We start from the raw sequence: 16391 nt of genomic DNA, 5'->3' as shown, positions 1-16391 counted from the left end.
AAAATGATTGCGAAACTAATCACAGCCAGCGTGCCAGCGGCGCCCGCAGCAACTTCCCTGTATTGGAAGGTTTCCAAGGAACAGCTGGCAGAGGCCCTTGGCCACACGGTAAGAGGTAGGGCGCAGGGGTATTGTGACATGCCCCAGGGAAGGGCACTATTTCCTTTGGCCATCGGAGGCCCCGGCCCAGAGGGGCAAGGGAGCCGGACCGGCCATGGAGCCTGGGGCCCAGCCCTCCAGGGCCCCGGGGGAGGGGAAGGCCGAGTCGCAGCAGCAGGCTCCCGCCCAGTGCATCGAGGGCCACGGCCAGGTGGTGCTGCTGGGCGAACTCTGGAAGCAGGATGAGTGCTGTGTGACCCTGCAGAACATTCTGGAGCAGGACCCGACCGATCCGCTCTCCCGATCCTCGTCCATCCGAGCCATGAGCGGCCACAGCAACTCCAGCAACTGCGCCAGGGGGCGGCTCAAGCGCTCCGGGGACAGCTCGTGGAAGCAGGGCGCCGATTGCCCGGCCGCCAAGTCCAAGCGCTGCTCGCAGAAGCAGCCATGCGAGCCGGGCAAAGCCAGGGACCCGCCAGAGCGCCAGTGCGAGGCTGCGCCGGCGGGGACCCCGGGCTCGGGGCCGGCGGAGGACGTGGCGCCGGGCTGCCGGGACCCGGGACGGCAGCCGGCGGCGCCCGAGCCCGGCGCGCGGCTGCTCCTCGTGCTGTGCCGCGCGTCCGCGCTGCGCTCCCAGCTCCCGCGGCTGCAGCTGCTTCTGCAGCAGGTGAGCGCCCGGGAGCGCAGCCGGCCCGCCGCGCTCTTCGGCCTCATCGTGCAGCCGCGGCGCGAAGAAGAGGCCGAGGCGCGCCGCCGCATGGAGAGCCTGCTCTGCGGCGCCTTCGCCCCGCACAGCCCCGCAGCCGAGGTGCACACGGCCGTGTTCTGCCCCCGCCGCCCAGAGGGCACCCTGGACGTCCAGCGCGCCTCCGGAGGAGGCGCTCAAAGGGTCGCGTCGCCGGGTTGCGTCCGCCTAGTGGATCGGGCCACCCAGACGGATGGTGAGGGGCCCGAGGGAGGGCAGGGGGCGGGAACGCCGGGTGGCCAGGGGCGCCCCCGGGATGGGAAAGTGCAAACACGGAGGGAGTCCCGACCCTGCTGGTCCCCAAAATGAAAGTATTAGACGCTCAGTCGTGTCCGACTTTTTGCGACCCCATGGTCTGTCCATGGGATTCTCCAGGCAAGAATACTGGAGTGGATAGCCATTGCCTTCTCCAGGGGGATCTTCCTGACCCAGGCATCGAGCTCGGGTCTCCTGCATTGCAGGCGGATTCTTTACCATCTGAGCCACCAGGGAAACCCTTGGTGGGGGTGGTTTAGTCACTAAGTCCTGTCTGACTCTTGCAACCCCATGGACTAGGAACCTACCAGGTTTCTCTGTCTATGGGATTCTCCAGGCAAGAATCCTGGAGTGGGTTGCCATTTCCTTTTCCAAGGGATCTTCCCAACCCAGGAATCCAACCTGGGTCTCCTGCATTGCAGGCAGATTCTTTACTGACTAAGCTACAAGGGAAGCCCACGGAAGCCTAGGGAAGCCCAAGTGGTCGACAAATTCCCGATGTCCTGGTCCCTCTCCTAATGCCTCCACTTGCTTCGTTTGGGGTAAAGATGAACTGGGTTTCTCATGCCAGGTGTCTCGCTCACTGAGGCAATCTCTGGTCAAAGGCGTTGGAACTGATTCGTAGTTAAACCTCCCACTAGTCCACCTCTTCACCCTGGCTCGCTGCTCCCAATAGCGCTTTTCTAAGGTACTCATTTGGGAGTCTCCTGTTCCCGGGCCCACCCCCTCCTCTCCAAATCCACTATTTCTTACTTAATTGTTTAGTCTTCTCCTCCAACGAATTGCAACTACAATAAAACCATGCCTATGGTGAGCCAGGTGCTGTTCTAAGGGCTTTTCACAACTAATCCTCACAACAACACTCTAAGGAAGACGCTGTGTTAGCCTAGTAACCCTCCTCCTTCCCTCACTTTGGGATTCTTACCTCCAGCCCTCAAGACCCTATGGAGGATTCCAAACCTATGGGTTAATCCATGGTTCTGAAGGCTCTGGGCTCTTAAATGAGCACCTAGTGCCTCTGCCTCCCAGAGTCCCTCCAGGGGCATCAGTCCAGAAGAAGGAGGTGCTCTGGGTAGGTAGTCAAGGCTCCATTGCTGGAGGCTCTGCCACCCTCTGCTGGTGACCAGAGCTAGTTGTCCCCTCTTGCTGATTAGCTGCCCTCCTGACATGTGGGGGTGAAGGGTCAGTTGGCATCTGTGGTGCCCTCCAGCTCTAAGATGCTAGTTTTGGTACAAATGGTGACTGCCTGATCTGGGTGCCCCAGATGCACCCAGAGGGCCAGCAGCATTAGGGACCTTCTGCCTAGGACCTCTTCCTGACCACCTAGCTGCATCCCTTTAGGCCCATTCTCCTCCCTCTCCTAAATAGTCCACAAGGTTTTCCCAGCTTGCCTGCTTAGGAAAGCCTCTTGCCTGGGGACTGTTCCAACAGGGATCCTCAGGCAAGTCCAGAAAATCCCACTCCATCTTTGAAAACAAGCTCTGGTGATGCAGTTCCCAGGTGCCTTGTCCCCCATCAGCCATGCCCGCCCTGCTGTCAGGGATTCCCTGTGTTCTTGGGCCTCCTACCATCACCTTCAAGCAGCTTGTTGAGCCCCTTCTCTGGACTCTGGCCCTCCTCTGTCTCCACAGCCCGGGAGTGGGGAACTCAAGAGAAGGCAAGCATAGAAATCGTTCTCACACCACACAGAATGTGACCTGGGACTCAGAGGGACAGAGATCGCTTCTCATTGGGGATCCCAAGAAAGGCTTTATGAATGTCCACTTGAGGTAGATCTTGGTGTTGGGAAGTGTTCTGAGAGGGAGAAGGGCTCAAGTAGGGGGGAATGCTTCTACAAATGCAAGAAAGTGTTCCTAGACCTCCTGGGCTCACCAGCAGCTGGAACTGGACGTGGGTAGCAGCGAGGTGGCCGATGAGCCTGGGACAATGAGTTATGACTCACTGTTAGAGTCACATTGTAGAGTCAGACTTCAGGGCTTGGAACGTGTGCTCATGCCCACAGGCAGAGTGGAAGGTATTTTAGCAGTAGTGCTATCCTTCCGCATCCTTCTGGGCAACCTCTTACTTCACAGTGCCATCATCCTGCTTCTTGGGACCTCCTTGCTATTTTCTCTATGGCCACAGGAAGACTCCTCACTCCTCCCAAAGCCTGTGTTCCCTTCATCACTCTCCCAGGGTACAGGGATTTGTTTTCTGTGCTCTATTCGGCTTTTTTATGTGAAATGAAATGTTTCTTTCATTGCTACCAGGAAATGCTACCCATATGTTTCTTTTGCTGTCGCTGTTTAGTTGCTAAGTCATGTCTGACTCTTTGCAACCGTAGCCCGTCAGGCTCCTCTGTCCATGGGATTCTTCAGGCAAGAACACTAGAGTGGGTTGCCATTTCCTTCTCCAGGGTACCTTCTCAGCCCAGGGAGCAAACCCAGGTCTCCTGATTGGCAGGCGGATCCTTTACCACTGAGCGACATAGGAAGCCCACCCATATGTGTCTGCTGCTGCTAAGTCGCTTCAGTCGTGTCCGACTCTGTGCGACCCCACAGATGGCAGCCCACCAGGCTCCCCCATCCCTGGGATTCTCCAGGCAAGAACACTGGAGTGGGTTGCCATTTCCTTCAGTGCATGACAGTGAAAAGTGAAAGTGAAGTCGCCCAGTCAGGTCCGACTCTTAGCGACCCCATGGACTGCAGCCTACCAGGCTCTTCCGCCCACGGGATTTTCCAGGCAAGAGTACTGGAGTGGGTTGCCATTGCCTTCCCCCCATATGTGTCTGCTGCTGCTGCTAAGTCACGTGTGGAGTGGGTTGCCATTGCCTTCTCCCCATATGTGTCTACCCGTCTCTAATTCACTTAAACCAGTGGTTCTCAACCAGGGGCAATTTCTCGTGCTCAGTCTCTCTCTTTCTCCCTCTCCCCCTCCCCCTGTCTCTCTCTCACACACACCACATCCCAGGGACATTTAGCAATGTTGGTAGACATTTTGGGTTGTCACCACTTGGGCAGAAGGGTGGTGACTACTGTCATCTCATGGGCAGAAGTCACGGATGTTGCTAAACCACTTCCAGTGAAGGACATTCTCCCAACAAAGATTTTTCTGACCCAAAATGTCAATAGGGCTGAGATTGAGAAACGATGGTATAAACCTAGTTGAGGCCCTCAGTCAAAAGCCCATCGGTGCCCCAAAATCAAATTGTGCAGAGATAATGTGCAGAGATAAATGTCTTAGAAGTTCCTGACCTGACTGCTAAATCAGGACAGGGTTCCCAACTCAGGTCTCCAGTCTCTCTGATTCTAAATTGAATCCCCTGCTGAGAGACCCATTGCTCTTGACTTCAGGGAATTACCACCTTCTTGCAGACTCACCTGTTCCGTGAAACTCCTCACACCAAGGGTCAACCAGATTCAACCCAGCTTTATTGATCTGAGCTTCCTTTCATTTCTAATCCTTCGTGCCTTTGTTTTCATCAATCCTTATCAAGGGATTTTAAAATTCATTAATTTTAGGGCTTGTATAATTATCTGACTCCCTAAGAGAAAGAGCCTTGAATGGGACTTATTGATGCCTCCAACCGGCTGTATGACCTTGGGAAGGTAATTTAACTTCTCTGAACCTCAGTTACTCTTTGGCAAAAAGAGAATCATTATGATATTTTCAGGTTCTAGAATCCTTAAAATATTTCCTGTCATTTTATATTTCATGTCAGATCTGGCCTTACATGGGGGTTCTCCCTAAACCATAAAAGGTCTACCCTAAACCATATCCTGGGGCAAGATTATCAGCCCCCAGACTCTCAAGGTTTTAACAGTCGAAAACTCACTCACCTAGTGATGCATTAATGGCAGAGTCTCCTACTGTGAACATGTTCTGTGTTGCAGTCCAAGCGTGAAGTTTAAGGTTGTCTTTTTAAAATCCTGTTTCCTCTTCTGTCCTAAAATGAAGATCACATTGTTAACTTCAAGAAAGAGTCATAGTCTCCTAATTGGCATGACGAGTTGGGAGTCTGAGAGATGGTCTGCTGTTGTCAGACTGTGTGAATCACAACCAATTGTGGAAAATTCTTAAAGAGATGAGACTACCTGACCACCTTACCTGCCTCCAGAGAAACCTGTATGCAGATCAAGAAGCAACAGTGAGAACTAGATGTGGAAAAATGCACTGGTTCAAACTTAGGAAAGGAGTATGTCAAGACTGTATATTATCACTCTGCTTATTTAACTTCTATGTAGAGTATCTCATGTGAAGTGCTGGGCTGTATGAATCACAAGCTGGAATCAAGATTGGTGGGAGAAATATCAACAAGCACAGTTATGCAAATGATACCACTCTAATGGCAGAAAGTGAAGAAGAACTAAAGAGCCTCCTGATGAGGGTGAAAGAAGAGAGTGAAAATGTTGGCTTAAAACGCAACATTCAAAAAACTAAGATCATAGCATCCAGTCCCATCCTTTCATGACAGATAGGGAAAAAGTGGAAATAGTGACAGATTTTATCTTCTTGGGCTCCAAAATCACTGTGGATGGTGACTGCAGCCATGAAATTAAAAGACACTTGCTCCTTGGATGGAAAGCTATGACAAACCTAGACAGCATATTAAAAAGCAGAGACATTACTTTGCCGACAAAGTTCTGTAGAGTCAAAGCTATGATTTTTCCAGTAGTCATGTAGAGGTGTGCAAATTGGACCATGAAGAAGGCTGGGTGCTGAAGAATTGATGCCTTTGAACTGTGGTGTTGGAGAAGACTCTTGAGAGTCCCTTGGACAGTAAAAGGAGATCAAACCACTCAATCCTAAAGGAAATCAACCCTGAATATTCATTGGAAGGACTGTTGCTAAAGCTGAAACTCCAATACTTTGGCCACCTAATGCAAAGAGCCGACTCATTGGAAAAGGCCCTGATGCTGGGAAAGATTGAGGGCAAGAGGAAAAGGGGATGACAGAGGATGAGATGGTTGGATGGCATCACCAACTCAATGGACATAAGTTTGAGCAAACTCCAGGAGATGGTGAAGGACAGGGAAGCTTGGCGTGCTGCAGTCCATGGGGTCACAAAGAGTTGGACACAATTTAGCAACTGCTGTTGTCAGTGTAATGAGTTTCAGGAAAGTTTATTTTTCCAAACAGCTGTTATGTTTTTGTGGAAATTCTTTTCACCATTGCAATGTTTCTTATCAAAGTTGGGGAACCCCCCCCCAAGTCCTTGCCCACAGTGAGGAGAGCCGACTTTGGGAGAAGGGGGAAGCCACTCCAAACGGGATAATCTGGTGTGGGGAAGCAGACAGCAAGATAGTAAAAGGCTGTAGATCTTCCATGGACCCTCAAATCTTTAGTTACCAAAAATTCACAAAATGCATGGTGAAGTGGTTTGTTTGTCTGGAGCAGGTGGGGGTTACGTGAAAAGCAGTGATAGAGCAAGCATCTCACCCAGGGTGTCTTGGAGAGGAATAGCGCACAGAAACCCAAGGACACTCCAGCAGGCAGGTGCCCAAAGGAGGGTCTCAGTTTGCAGAATTGCGGGGTCCAAGTTGCCACAGGCTCTGAGGCCAGGCTTAACCAGGTGCCCAGGTCTGTGGGCACCTCCAGGAGCCAAGGAGGACGGAGGGCAGCAGGTGGGTGTCAGCAGAGAAGACTGTCCCCAGAGCCCCTGCCATGGGAGCTACCCTGGCTTTTGTGACCTCACAGGAGGTGGGTGGGTGACTCTTTGCTTCAGGGCCTGGGCCCAGATGGACACCAGAGCCTTCCCCCAGGGCAGGGGCATACGGCCCCTCAGCGAGGGAGCCGGGACATTAGGCAGCTCCATGTAGGTGCACGCTTAGGTCAAGAGGATCCACCATGAAGAAGGGCAAGAGGAAGAAGTCAGAAACCAGGCGCCGGGGCTCCGCCTCCCAGCACACCAGCTCCGAATCCACCCCCCAGCAGCAGAGCTCAGAGTCCAGTTCCCAGCAGCCCATCTCCGGATCCAGCCCGCAGCCACCCAGCCCCAAGCCCACCTTGCAGCTGCCCAGCTCGGGGTCGGCCCCCCAGACAACCAACCCAGCACCCGCCCCACCGCCCCCTAGCCCAGGGCCCACCACGCAGCAGCCCAGCTCAGGGTGCACCCCACAGCCCAGCAGCAATTCCACCCCCCCGAAGCCTGCACCCCGAGCCCTCCCAGCTCCAGAAGTCAGCCACAGTCACACGGCTCAGGACGTCATGTCTCCAGACCCCAACTCCAAAGCATCCTCTCAGTCCAGGAAAGCAGGTGGGCGGCCTTCTTGCTCAAGTGGTTCTAGGCTTTCTGACGTTGGATCCCAGAGCTGCCCCAGAGGCTGATAACTCTTCTGATTGGGTCATGATATATGGATAACGTGTATTCTGGAGCTGTGCAGTGGGGAGTGTGCGGGTGACGGTGAGGGTGAAGGGTTTGGGGTTCATTTTTTTACCCAAGAGACCAGGATTCCTGGGTTTGTCATTCCACACCATGCTGAGTCTTTCTAAAGACAGCCACAGGGTATTCAGACAGATTAACATTCACCGTGGCTCGGTGGTAGTTCTAGCTCCTTGGGAGCCATAAACACCAAGGCTGCATTAATAGAAGAATCCAGTGAAGGACAAGGGAGGCAGTCACGCTGCTTTACTCTGTCCTCATCAGGCTGTTTGTGTGCGTAGAAGATGCCTAACAATCTAGTCCAAGGAAGACTGTCCAGGCTGAGGAGCTGAGAGGGATCGGGGGAGGCAAGAGCCTTCTGGTATAGGAGAATTGGTTGAGGGAATGGAAGGTTATCTGTCTGTCAGATAGAAGATATGAGTAGATTTGTTCTATGTTGTTCTCAGATGTCCAACTAAGGGTCCATGGATAGGGTTGCCGGATAAAACACAGGCCAGCCTGTCAAATTTCAGGTAAATAATAGGTGTGTCCTGAATATTGCATGGGCGTCCTATATTTTTATTTGATAAATCTGGCAATTCATCCATGGAAGGCACCGTAGAAAGTAGATTTCTGCTCAACTTTAAAAAGTATCCAACGATTAGCTCTGTCTGAAAATAGAATGGCTGTCCAGGGAAAGTGGTCCCCCATCTTCTTGGGTAGCCAGAGTCTGAATGAGCATGGGATTGTGTTGAGAGAACTCGAACAGAGTTCAGGGGTGGTCTGGTTAATACCACGCTACTAATAATGGTAATAGCTAACATTTATCACTGAGCACTCACCACGTACCTGACATTCGACTCAGCCAAGTGATCTTATTTCACAGTTTTATAAAGGAGATACTAGTATCATCTCCATTTTATGGATGGGGAAACTGAGGCTCAAGCTCAACAACTGCCTCTCATGCAGGTTCTGGTAGCACTAAGAGGGGAACTTCGGTCTATTCTGACTTTAGAATCCTCCCTCAACCACAGCAATGATCTTCCAATCCTGAAAGGTCTGGTGGTCTGCCCAGGAGGAAGAACATCCTTTCTGAGCTTCTGGATCCACCTTGAGCCAGTGCCCGTGACCCTGTGGTCCTGAGCCCACCACACTCCCAGGGCCACAGCTTTCCCTCTCAGATGGTGTGGGCATAAAATAAATGAGAGGAGTAAGGGTGAGTCCTAAATCCAAGTATGGCTGTGACGACGATATCTCTGTGGCTAGGAATCAGTCCATTAACATGTGGAAATGTTTTGAGTATGATACTAAATATTGTATATGTTATGATCAGAGACATTACTTTGCCAACAAAGGTCCATCTAGTCAAAGTTATGGTTTTTCCAGTGGTCATGTATGGATGTGAGAGTTGGACTATAAAGAAAGCTGAGAGCCGAAGAATTGATGCTTTTGAACTGTGGTGTTGGAGAAGACTCTTGAGAGTCCCTTGGACTGCAAAGAGATCCAACCAGTCCATCCTAAAGGAAATCAGTCCTGGGTGTTCATTGGAAGGATTGATGTTGAAGCTGAAACTCCAATACTTTGGCCACCTAATGCGAAGAGCTGACTCATTGGAAAAGACCCTGATGCTGGGAAAGATTGAAGGCGGGAGGAGAACGGGATGACAGAGTATGAGATGGTTGGGATGGCATCACCGACTCGATGGACATGGGTTTGGGTGGGCTCCAGGAGTTGGTGATGGACAGGGAGGTCTGGCGTGCTACAGTCCAAGGGGTCACAAAGGGTCGGACACGACTGAGCAACTGAACTGGACTGATGATCGTCAACCACTGAGATAAACCTTTCTGGATTATGGCTTTGAGAACTGATCTGTAGAACACGAGACTTCCTATTTGCTCATCTTTTCATGAATACGTGTGGCTCACCCCCAGGTTGGTATTCCATTTGTGGCGGAGGCAAAGCGGGAACCGGTGAGGCTCACCCGTGGTTACAGTGGACGCCCACTCTTCTTCTGCCAAAGGAAGAATTGTCTCCCTTGGAGCCAGAGTGGGAAGGAAGGTTGGTGATAAGGGATGAGGACTTTTAAATAAAGGATGCCATATTCTAAAATACAAATCTTTTCATATGCAGAGAATACTGTACCTCAAGAAAATACAAGTCTTACACAGAATGTCTGTAATCAAGAAGATGGACAATTTCAAGCCTCAGTGAAGCTGTGGGGAAGTCAAAACATTCTCACACTGCTGGTGGGAATGTAAAATGGCAAAACTGCCGTGGAAAACTGTCTGGGAGTTCCTCAAAGGGTTAAACCTGAAGTCGCCGTCTGATTCAGCAATTCCTGATTTGAGTATATACCTAAGAGAATTAAGGACATACATCCACACCAGAACTAAAACGGCAGCATTATTCATCATAGCCAAAAAGTGGGAACAGCTCATTGACCATCAAATGGTGAATGGATAAACAACACATGGTATATCCATGCAATGAAATACTAGTTGTCAATAAGAAGGGATGATGGGTACTTCCCCGGTGGTCCAGCTGTTAAGAATCGAAATTCCAATGCAGAGGACACAGGTTCCATCCCTGGTCAGGGAAACTACGATCCCACGTCTTGGGGCAATTAAGTTCAGGTGCCACAACTACTGAGCCTGCATGCTCTGGAGCCCACACACAACTACAGAAGCCCTCCCATCACAACCAAGACCAGTGCAATAAAAATCAGAGACATGAGCGCTGCTGACACATGCTGCAACACGGATGAACCTCAGACACATTAATCTAAGTGAGGGAAGGCAGTCTCGAAAAAGCCCATGTATTGTGTTATTCCATCTATGAAACGTCCACAGTAGACAAATCTATTGCCCAGAACTGCAGGGAGTGGAGAATAGGCAGGGCTGCTAATAGGCTTGGGGGAAGATGGAAAAGTTTGGAATTAGTGATGATGGTTGCATACATTCATGAATATATTTAAAGTCACTGAACACTTCAAAGGGGTAAACTTTATGGAATGGAAATTGTGTGTCTGGTTTGTTTGTTGGTTTTTTCCCAGTTTTTTAAAAGGAAAAAAGATGTCTTATATTTAGAATCCCGTCCCTCCCCTTTCCAGAAAAAGTTTCTGTCGTGGGCAAATCTAAGCAGAATGGGTGTTGATCACTGGCTTCTTGGGCTTTAGGGTTGGCAGCTCAGTCAAGAAGCCAAGACAGGGAGTTCCCTGGTGACCCAGTGGCTAAGATTCTGAGCGCCCAACATGGGGGGCCTGGGTTCGATCCTTGACCCGGGAACTAGATTCCACATGCCTCAACTAAGAGTTCGCATGTCGCAACTAAAGCTCTCACATGCCGCATCAATGATCAAAGATCCTGCATGCTGCAACTAAGACCAGTGCAGCCAAATATATATTTTAAAAAATAAAGGAAGAGGGAGCCAAGACGGAAGTAGTTACAGGAGGGAATGATCCATCCGGGAGTCCTCTTGCAAAACAGCAGAGGGCGCTGTCTCCAAGTTCCTCTGGGACCCGCAGCTCAGGACAGCAATGGGAGATGAGCTTGGGAAAGGATCTCAAAGACGGTCCACTGGAGTGGTTGTCTTCTGGATGAATCTGTGAGCTCCAGAAAAGCGGAACGTGGCCGCTCCGGTTGCAGGAATGTCAATGTCACCTCTCCTAGGATGGGCAGTCCTCTGCTGCCATCCCTTCCCTTGAATTCCATGGAAAGAGCCCCTTAAATTGAAGAAAGTAGGGAAAACCACTAGACCATTCAGATATGACCTAAATCAAGGCCCTTATAATTATACAGTGGAAGTGAGGAATAGATTTAAGGGACTAGATCTGATAGATAGAGTGCCTGATGAACTCTGGATGGAGGTTCGTGACATTGTACAGGAGACAGGGACCAAGACCATCCCCATGGAAAAGAAATGCAAAAAAGCGAAATGGCTGTCTGAGGAGGCCTTACAAATAGCTGTGAAAAGAAGAGAAGCGAAAAGCTAAGGAGAAAAGGAAAGATATAAGCATCTGAATGTAGAGTTCCAAAGAATAGCAAGGAGAGAAAAGAAAGCCTTCCTCAGTGATCAATGCAAAGAAATAGAGGAAAACAACAGAATGGGAAAGACAAGAGATCTCTTCAAGAAAATTAGAGATTCCAGGGGAACATTTCATGCAAAGATGGGCTCGATAAAGGACAGAAATGGTATGGACCTAACAGAAGCAGAAGATATTAAGAAGAGGTGGCAAGAATACACAGAAGAACTGTACAAAAAAGATCTTCACGACCAAGATAGTCACGATAATGTGATCACGACCTAGACAGACATCTTGGAATGTGAAGTCAAGTGGGCCTTAGAAAGCATCACTACGAACAAAGCTAGTGGAGGTGATGGAATCCCAGTTGAGCTATTTCAAATCTTGAAAGATGATGCTGTGAAAGTGCTGCACTCAATATGCCAGCAAATTTGGAAAACTCAGCAGTGGCCACAGGATTGGAAAAGGTCAGTCTTCATTCCAATCCCAAAGAAAGGCAATGCCAAAGAATGCTCAAACTACCGCACAATTGCTCTCATCTCACACGCTAGTAAAGTCACGCTCAAAATTCTCCAAGCCAGGCTTCAGCAATATGCGAACTGTGAACTCCCAGATGTTCAAGCAGGTTTTAGAAAAGGCAGAGGCACCAGAGATCAAATTGCCAACATCCGCTGGATCATGGAGAAAGCAAGAGAGTTCCAGAAAACCATCTATTTCTGCTTCATTGACTATGCCAAAGCTTTGACTGTGTGGATCACAATAAACTGTGGAACATTCTGAAAGAGATAGGAATCCCAGACCACCTGACCTGCCTCTTGAGAAACCTGTATGCAGGTCAGGAAGCAACAGTCAGAACTGTACATGGTACAACAGACTGGTTCCAAATAGGAAAAGGAGTGCGTCAAGGCTGTATATTGTCACCTTGCTTATTTAACTTATATGCAGAGTACATCATGAGGAACGCTGGGCTGGAAGAAGCACAAGCTGGAATCAAGATTGCTGGGAGAAATATCAATAACCTCAGATATGCAGATGACACCACCCTTATGGCAGAAATTGAAGAGGAACTCAAAAGCCTCTTGATGAAAGTGAAAGAGGAGAGTGAAAAGGTTGGCTTGAAGCTCAACATTCAGAAAACAAAGATCATGGCATCTGGTCCCATCACTTCATGGGAAATAGATGGAAAAACAGTGGAAACAGTGGGAGGTTTATTTTCTTGGGCTCCAAAATCACTGCAGATGCTGATTGCAGCCATGAAATTAAAAGACGCTTACTCCTTGGAAGGAAAGTTATGACCAACCTTGATAGTATATTAAAAAGCAGAGACATTACTTTGCCAACCAAGGTCCATCTAGTCAAGGCTATGGTTTTTCCCATGGTCATGTATGGATGTGAGAGTTGGACTGTGAAGAAAGCTGATTGCCGAAGAATTGATGCTTTTGAACTGTGGTGTTGGAGAAGACTCTTGAGAGTCCCTTGGACTGCAAGGAGATCCAACCAGTCCATTCTAAAGGAGATCAATCCTGGGAGTTCATTGGAAGGACTGATGCTAAAGCTGAAAATGCAATACTTTGGCCACCTCATGCGATGAATTGACTCACTGGAAAAGACTCTGATGCTGGGAAAGGTTGGGAGTGGGAGGAGAAGGGGACTACCGAGAATGAGATGGCTGGATAGCATCACCGACTCTGTGGACATGAGTTTGAGTGAACTCCGGGAGTTGGTGATGGACAGGGAGGCCTGGCGTGCTGTGATTCATGGGGTCATGGAGAGTCGGACACGACTGAGCGACTGAACTGAACTAAACTGAATCCTGAGCTGAAGCCCGGTTCTTCCATCTTCTTACTATCAGGGCACATCTTTGATATTCTTTGAGCCTCGGTTTCCTTATTTGTAAGCTGAGGATAACAGTATTCCCCATCCCAGGACTGCTGACAACAAGATGCGATGGATAATGCCATACAGAGCACTGTTCAGGTGTGAGCTATTACATGGGTGTTGTCTGTGTTATTCCCAGTAGCATGCATTGTTTCCCCAAGCAGTCGTTCCCTTCTCCTCCACACAGGCCACCGCCCCTCGCGCGGACACCTCCTGCAGCAGCGGGCCCCTCACCTCCCTCCTTCTCTGTCCAGCAGGGCCTCTGACTCGAGTGGGCCCACGCACATTCTGTTCCTGTTCCTTTTGCCCCGGCAGCTCCGCTTGCTGGCGTCGTCTGGGCCTCTGCCACAGCCGTATCTTCGATGTCCTTCTGCCTCGGGCCTGGCCGACCATGTCAGGGAGAGAATTCCCAAACCTCCTCACCTTTTACAGGTTCTGCAGCCCCTGGGGGGGGGGGTGCTGGATCTTGGGCCCACCTCGCATTTGCAGTCCTATGGACAGAGGAGCCTGGCAGGCTGTGGTCCCCAGGGTCGCAAAGAGTCAGACCAGACTAAAGCAGCTCAGCGCGCACACACGTGCACTCAGCCTCCTCTGGGGACTCCAGGGCCCAGAGGAGAGCTGCTTCCTTGGGTGCGGCTCCTGGCCTTTTCTGCCTGGACCCCCCTGCACAGAGAGGTGCCAGTTTTCTCCTTTGGGGTTCGTTCTTCTTTGCTTCAGAGCACGCTCTCCCACAGCCCCTCCGTCACAAGCTCCCTGACACTCAGAAGCTCAGTGATTAAATGCTCTGTCAGGCCACCGCCTCCTTCCATGGCCTGTGCCACAGCCGAGAGCTTCCTGGTCTTGACCCGCATGTGAACTTCCCCCAGAATTTAGAGAGACGTGTGAATGTAAGTCACGTACCCCTTGGCGAGAGGAAGTCCTCCCCCTCCTGCAGCAGGTCTCAGGCTATTCCTGGCAGCCCCACAGGGGTCTGTCCCCGGCCCAGTGGCCCCCACCGCCTCACTCTTCTCTTCCTCTCCCACGAAGCCCCAGGGTGGCTGCCACCTCCCCTGGTGGGAAGACACCTGTTCAGGGAACTTCTCCAGTGGCTTTTGCAGTGGTGCAGCACCCCACTCCAGTACTCTTGCCTGGAAAATCCCATGGGCAGAGGAGCCTGGTAGGCTGCAGTCCATGGGGTCGCTAAGAGTTGGGCACGACTGAACGACTTCACTTTCACTTTTCACTTTCATGCATTGGAGAAGGAAATGGCAACCCACTCCAGTGTTCTTGCCTGGAGAATCCCAGGGACAGGGGAGCCTGGTGGGCTGCCATCTGTGGGGTCACACAGAGTCGGACACGACTGAAGCAACTTAGCAGCAGCAGCAGCAGGGCTATATACAAGGGCTGGAGCGGGACCTAGCTCTGGAAGCCAGGGCAGCCCCACTTATACTCAGATCTCACACATGTCCAATAGGAGACATCCTCCATCTGGGCATCACCCACCCTAAAACAGAGCCCACCCACCCCCATCTCCATTCTGCTCCTCTTCCCAGCCTCTCCCTCACCAGCTCCAGTCTCTTGTACATTCTTGAAAATCAGCATCTCTCAGCCTTGTGAAGCGAGGCAAACAGATACCCAGGTGTGTTGGGAGAACACGCCAGACCTAAAATGCTCTGCTACCTGATAAGTCCTGGCTAGGAAAGGCCTGCCCCCGCCCCATTGCCATGATCAGCTATCTTTCCTGTCAGTACATTCATCCATCTGGTGCCAAGGAGTGCCATGGATTCACAAACCACCAAGGAGGAAAACCTCCTCTGCAAAGGATGCTAGGCACGGTGAGGGAAACCAGAACAGGGAACTTTACCCCTAAAAATCATGCCGTCCATACGGTATCTGATTTGTGCTCCTTCTATGGCCACCAGACCAAGGGGAAAGGCCTGCCTTTCCTCCCCGCAAGGCCAAGGCCCTAGCTGCCTGCTTCCTTTGCCCCAGGGACTGGTTCTTCACTCATCTTTCTGTTTATGAAATTGCCCTTAGCCTCAGCGGGTCATGGGCTTCCCTGGTGGCTAAGCTGGTAAAGCATTCACCTGCAATGCAGGAAACCTGGAATCGATCCCTGTCTTGGGAAGGAAATGGCAGCCCACTCCAGTACTCTTGCCTGGAAAATCCCATGGGCGGAGGAGCCTCGTAGGCTAAAGTCCATGGGGTCACAAAGAGTCAGACGTGACTGAGGGACTTCATTTTCACTTTCCTCATACTTGCTAGCAGCATCGTACACTTTCCTTTCCCACCCGCTTTGTAGGGGTGTAATGTGTGGCTTCCTCAGTTGCCTAATCTCCAGAACAGAGCTACACGGCAGGACCCCTCCACAGGGGGTTTGTGAGGCTTGAGGAGGACACTGGGTGGGAGGGAGGTGTTTAGCACAGGGCCTGGCACACAGCGGCCTTAAACACCTTGTCATCTTCTCTCTGAGTGTCCAGGGGAGCTGGCATCCCAGGCCAGCCCATCCCCGGATCCTGGAGGGAGTCTTGTGGTAGAGCGTTATTCAAAGAGGTGAAAGGAGCTGTGTTCCCTTGAGAGGAGGACCTTTAGTGGGGAGATGGGTGTTCCTGTGATCCTCAGGGGCCCCATGGTTTCCACTTTCCCCTGCCTAGGGATGAGCACTAAAGTCCAGCTGCCCCCAACCCATGGGTTCTCTGCTTTGCTCTGCAGAAGACCTTCAAGAAAACATTCCACTCATCGTAATTCGCGTGCTCCGAGCCCTCGGAACTGTTGCTGTGGCTCTGGGAGCCCTAGGAGCTGCCTACTACATCCTTGAATCTTTGTGAACAAGTCCCCAGGCCCACAGTCCGGCAGGTATGTGGACCCCTTTCATGCCCATGGCCCTTTGCAGGGTGATCCTCAAGCCCATCGACTCTCCAGCCCTGTGGCATGGGGAGCGTCTGTCCCTCCTTTGAAAGGAGGAGGTCTTTATGGGGGCACCAAGACCCCCAGCCTTTCCAGGGAAACTTCAGAGTGAGAAACTCATTTCTGGCCTCAGGGCCTACTGGCATGGCTCTCTCGGGCAGCCCTGG

The 16391-nt window shown here is 51.1% G+C and overlaps 1 protein-coding gene across 1 annotated transcript; it reads left to right on the top strand.

The window, feature by feature from the left end:
- Positions 1 to 214: 214 nt before the first annotated feature.
- On the top strand, positions 215 to 16145 carry SPATA3 (spermatogenesis associated 3). The gene is made up of 2 exons (XM_088841844.1): positions 215 to 1040; positions 16030 to 16145. Exons 1-2 carry the CDS (start codon positions 215 to 217, stop codon positions 16143 to 16145), a joined length of 942 nt encoding a protein of 313 aa, XP_088697970.1.
- The last annotated feature ends 246 nt before the right edge of the window (positions 16146 to 16391 follow it).

The sequence above is a fragment of the Moschus berezovskii genome, chromosome 2 (genome assembly GCF_049115385.1).
Source record: "Moschus berezovskii isolate FMDL1 chromosome 2, NW_MosBer_1.0, whole genome shotgun sequence".
NCBI classification, from domain to species: domain Eukaryota; kingdom Metazoa; phylum Chordata; class Mammalia; order Artiodactyla; family Moschidae; genus Moschus; species Moschus berezovskii.
Note: the sequence above shows the minus strand (reverse complement) of the source record. Positions and strands in the feature narration are given on the sequence as shown.

What these genes read in the sequence shown, in the direction of transcription:
- SPATA3 (XM_088841844.1), top strand. Translation starts at nt 215, where the DNA reads ATGGAGCCTGGGGCCCAGCCCTCCAGGGCCCCGGGGGAGGGGAAGGCC. An exon ending in TCGGGCCACCCAGACGGATG is followed by an intron (nt 1,041 to 16,029) that starts GTGAGGGGCCCG and finishes TTTGCTCTGCAG; the next exon opens with AAGACCTTCAAGAAAACATT.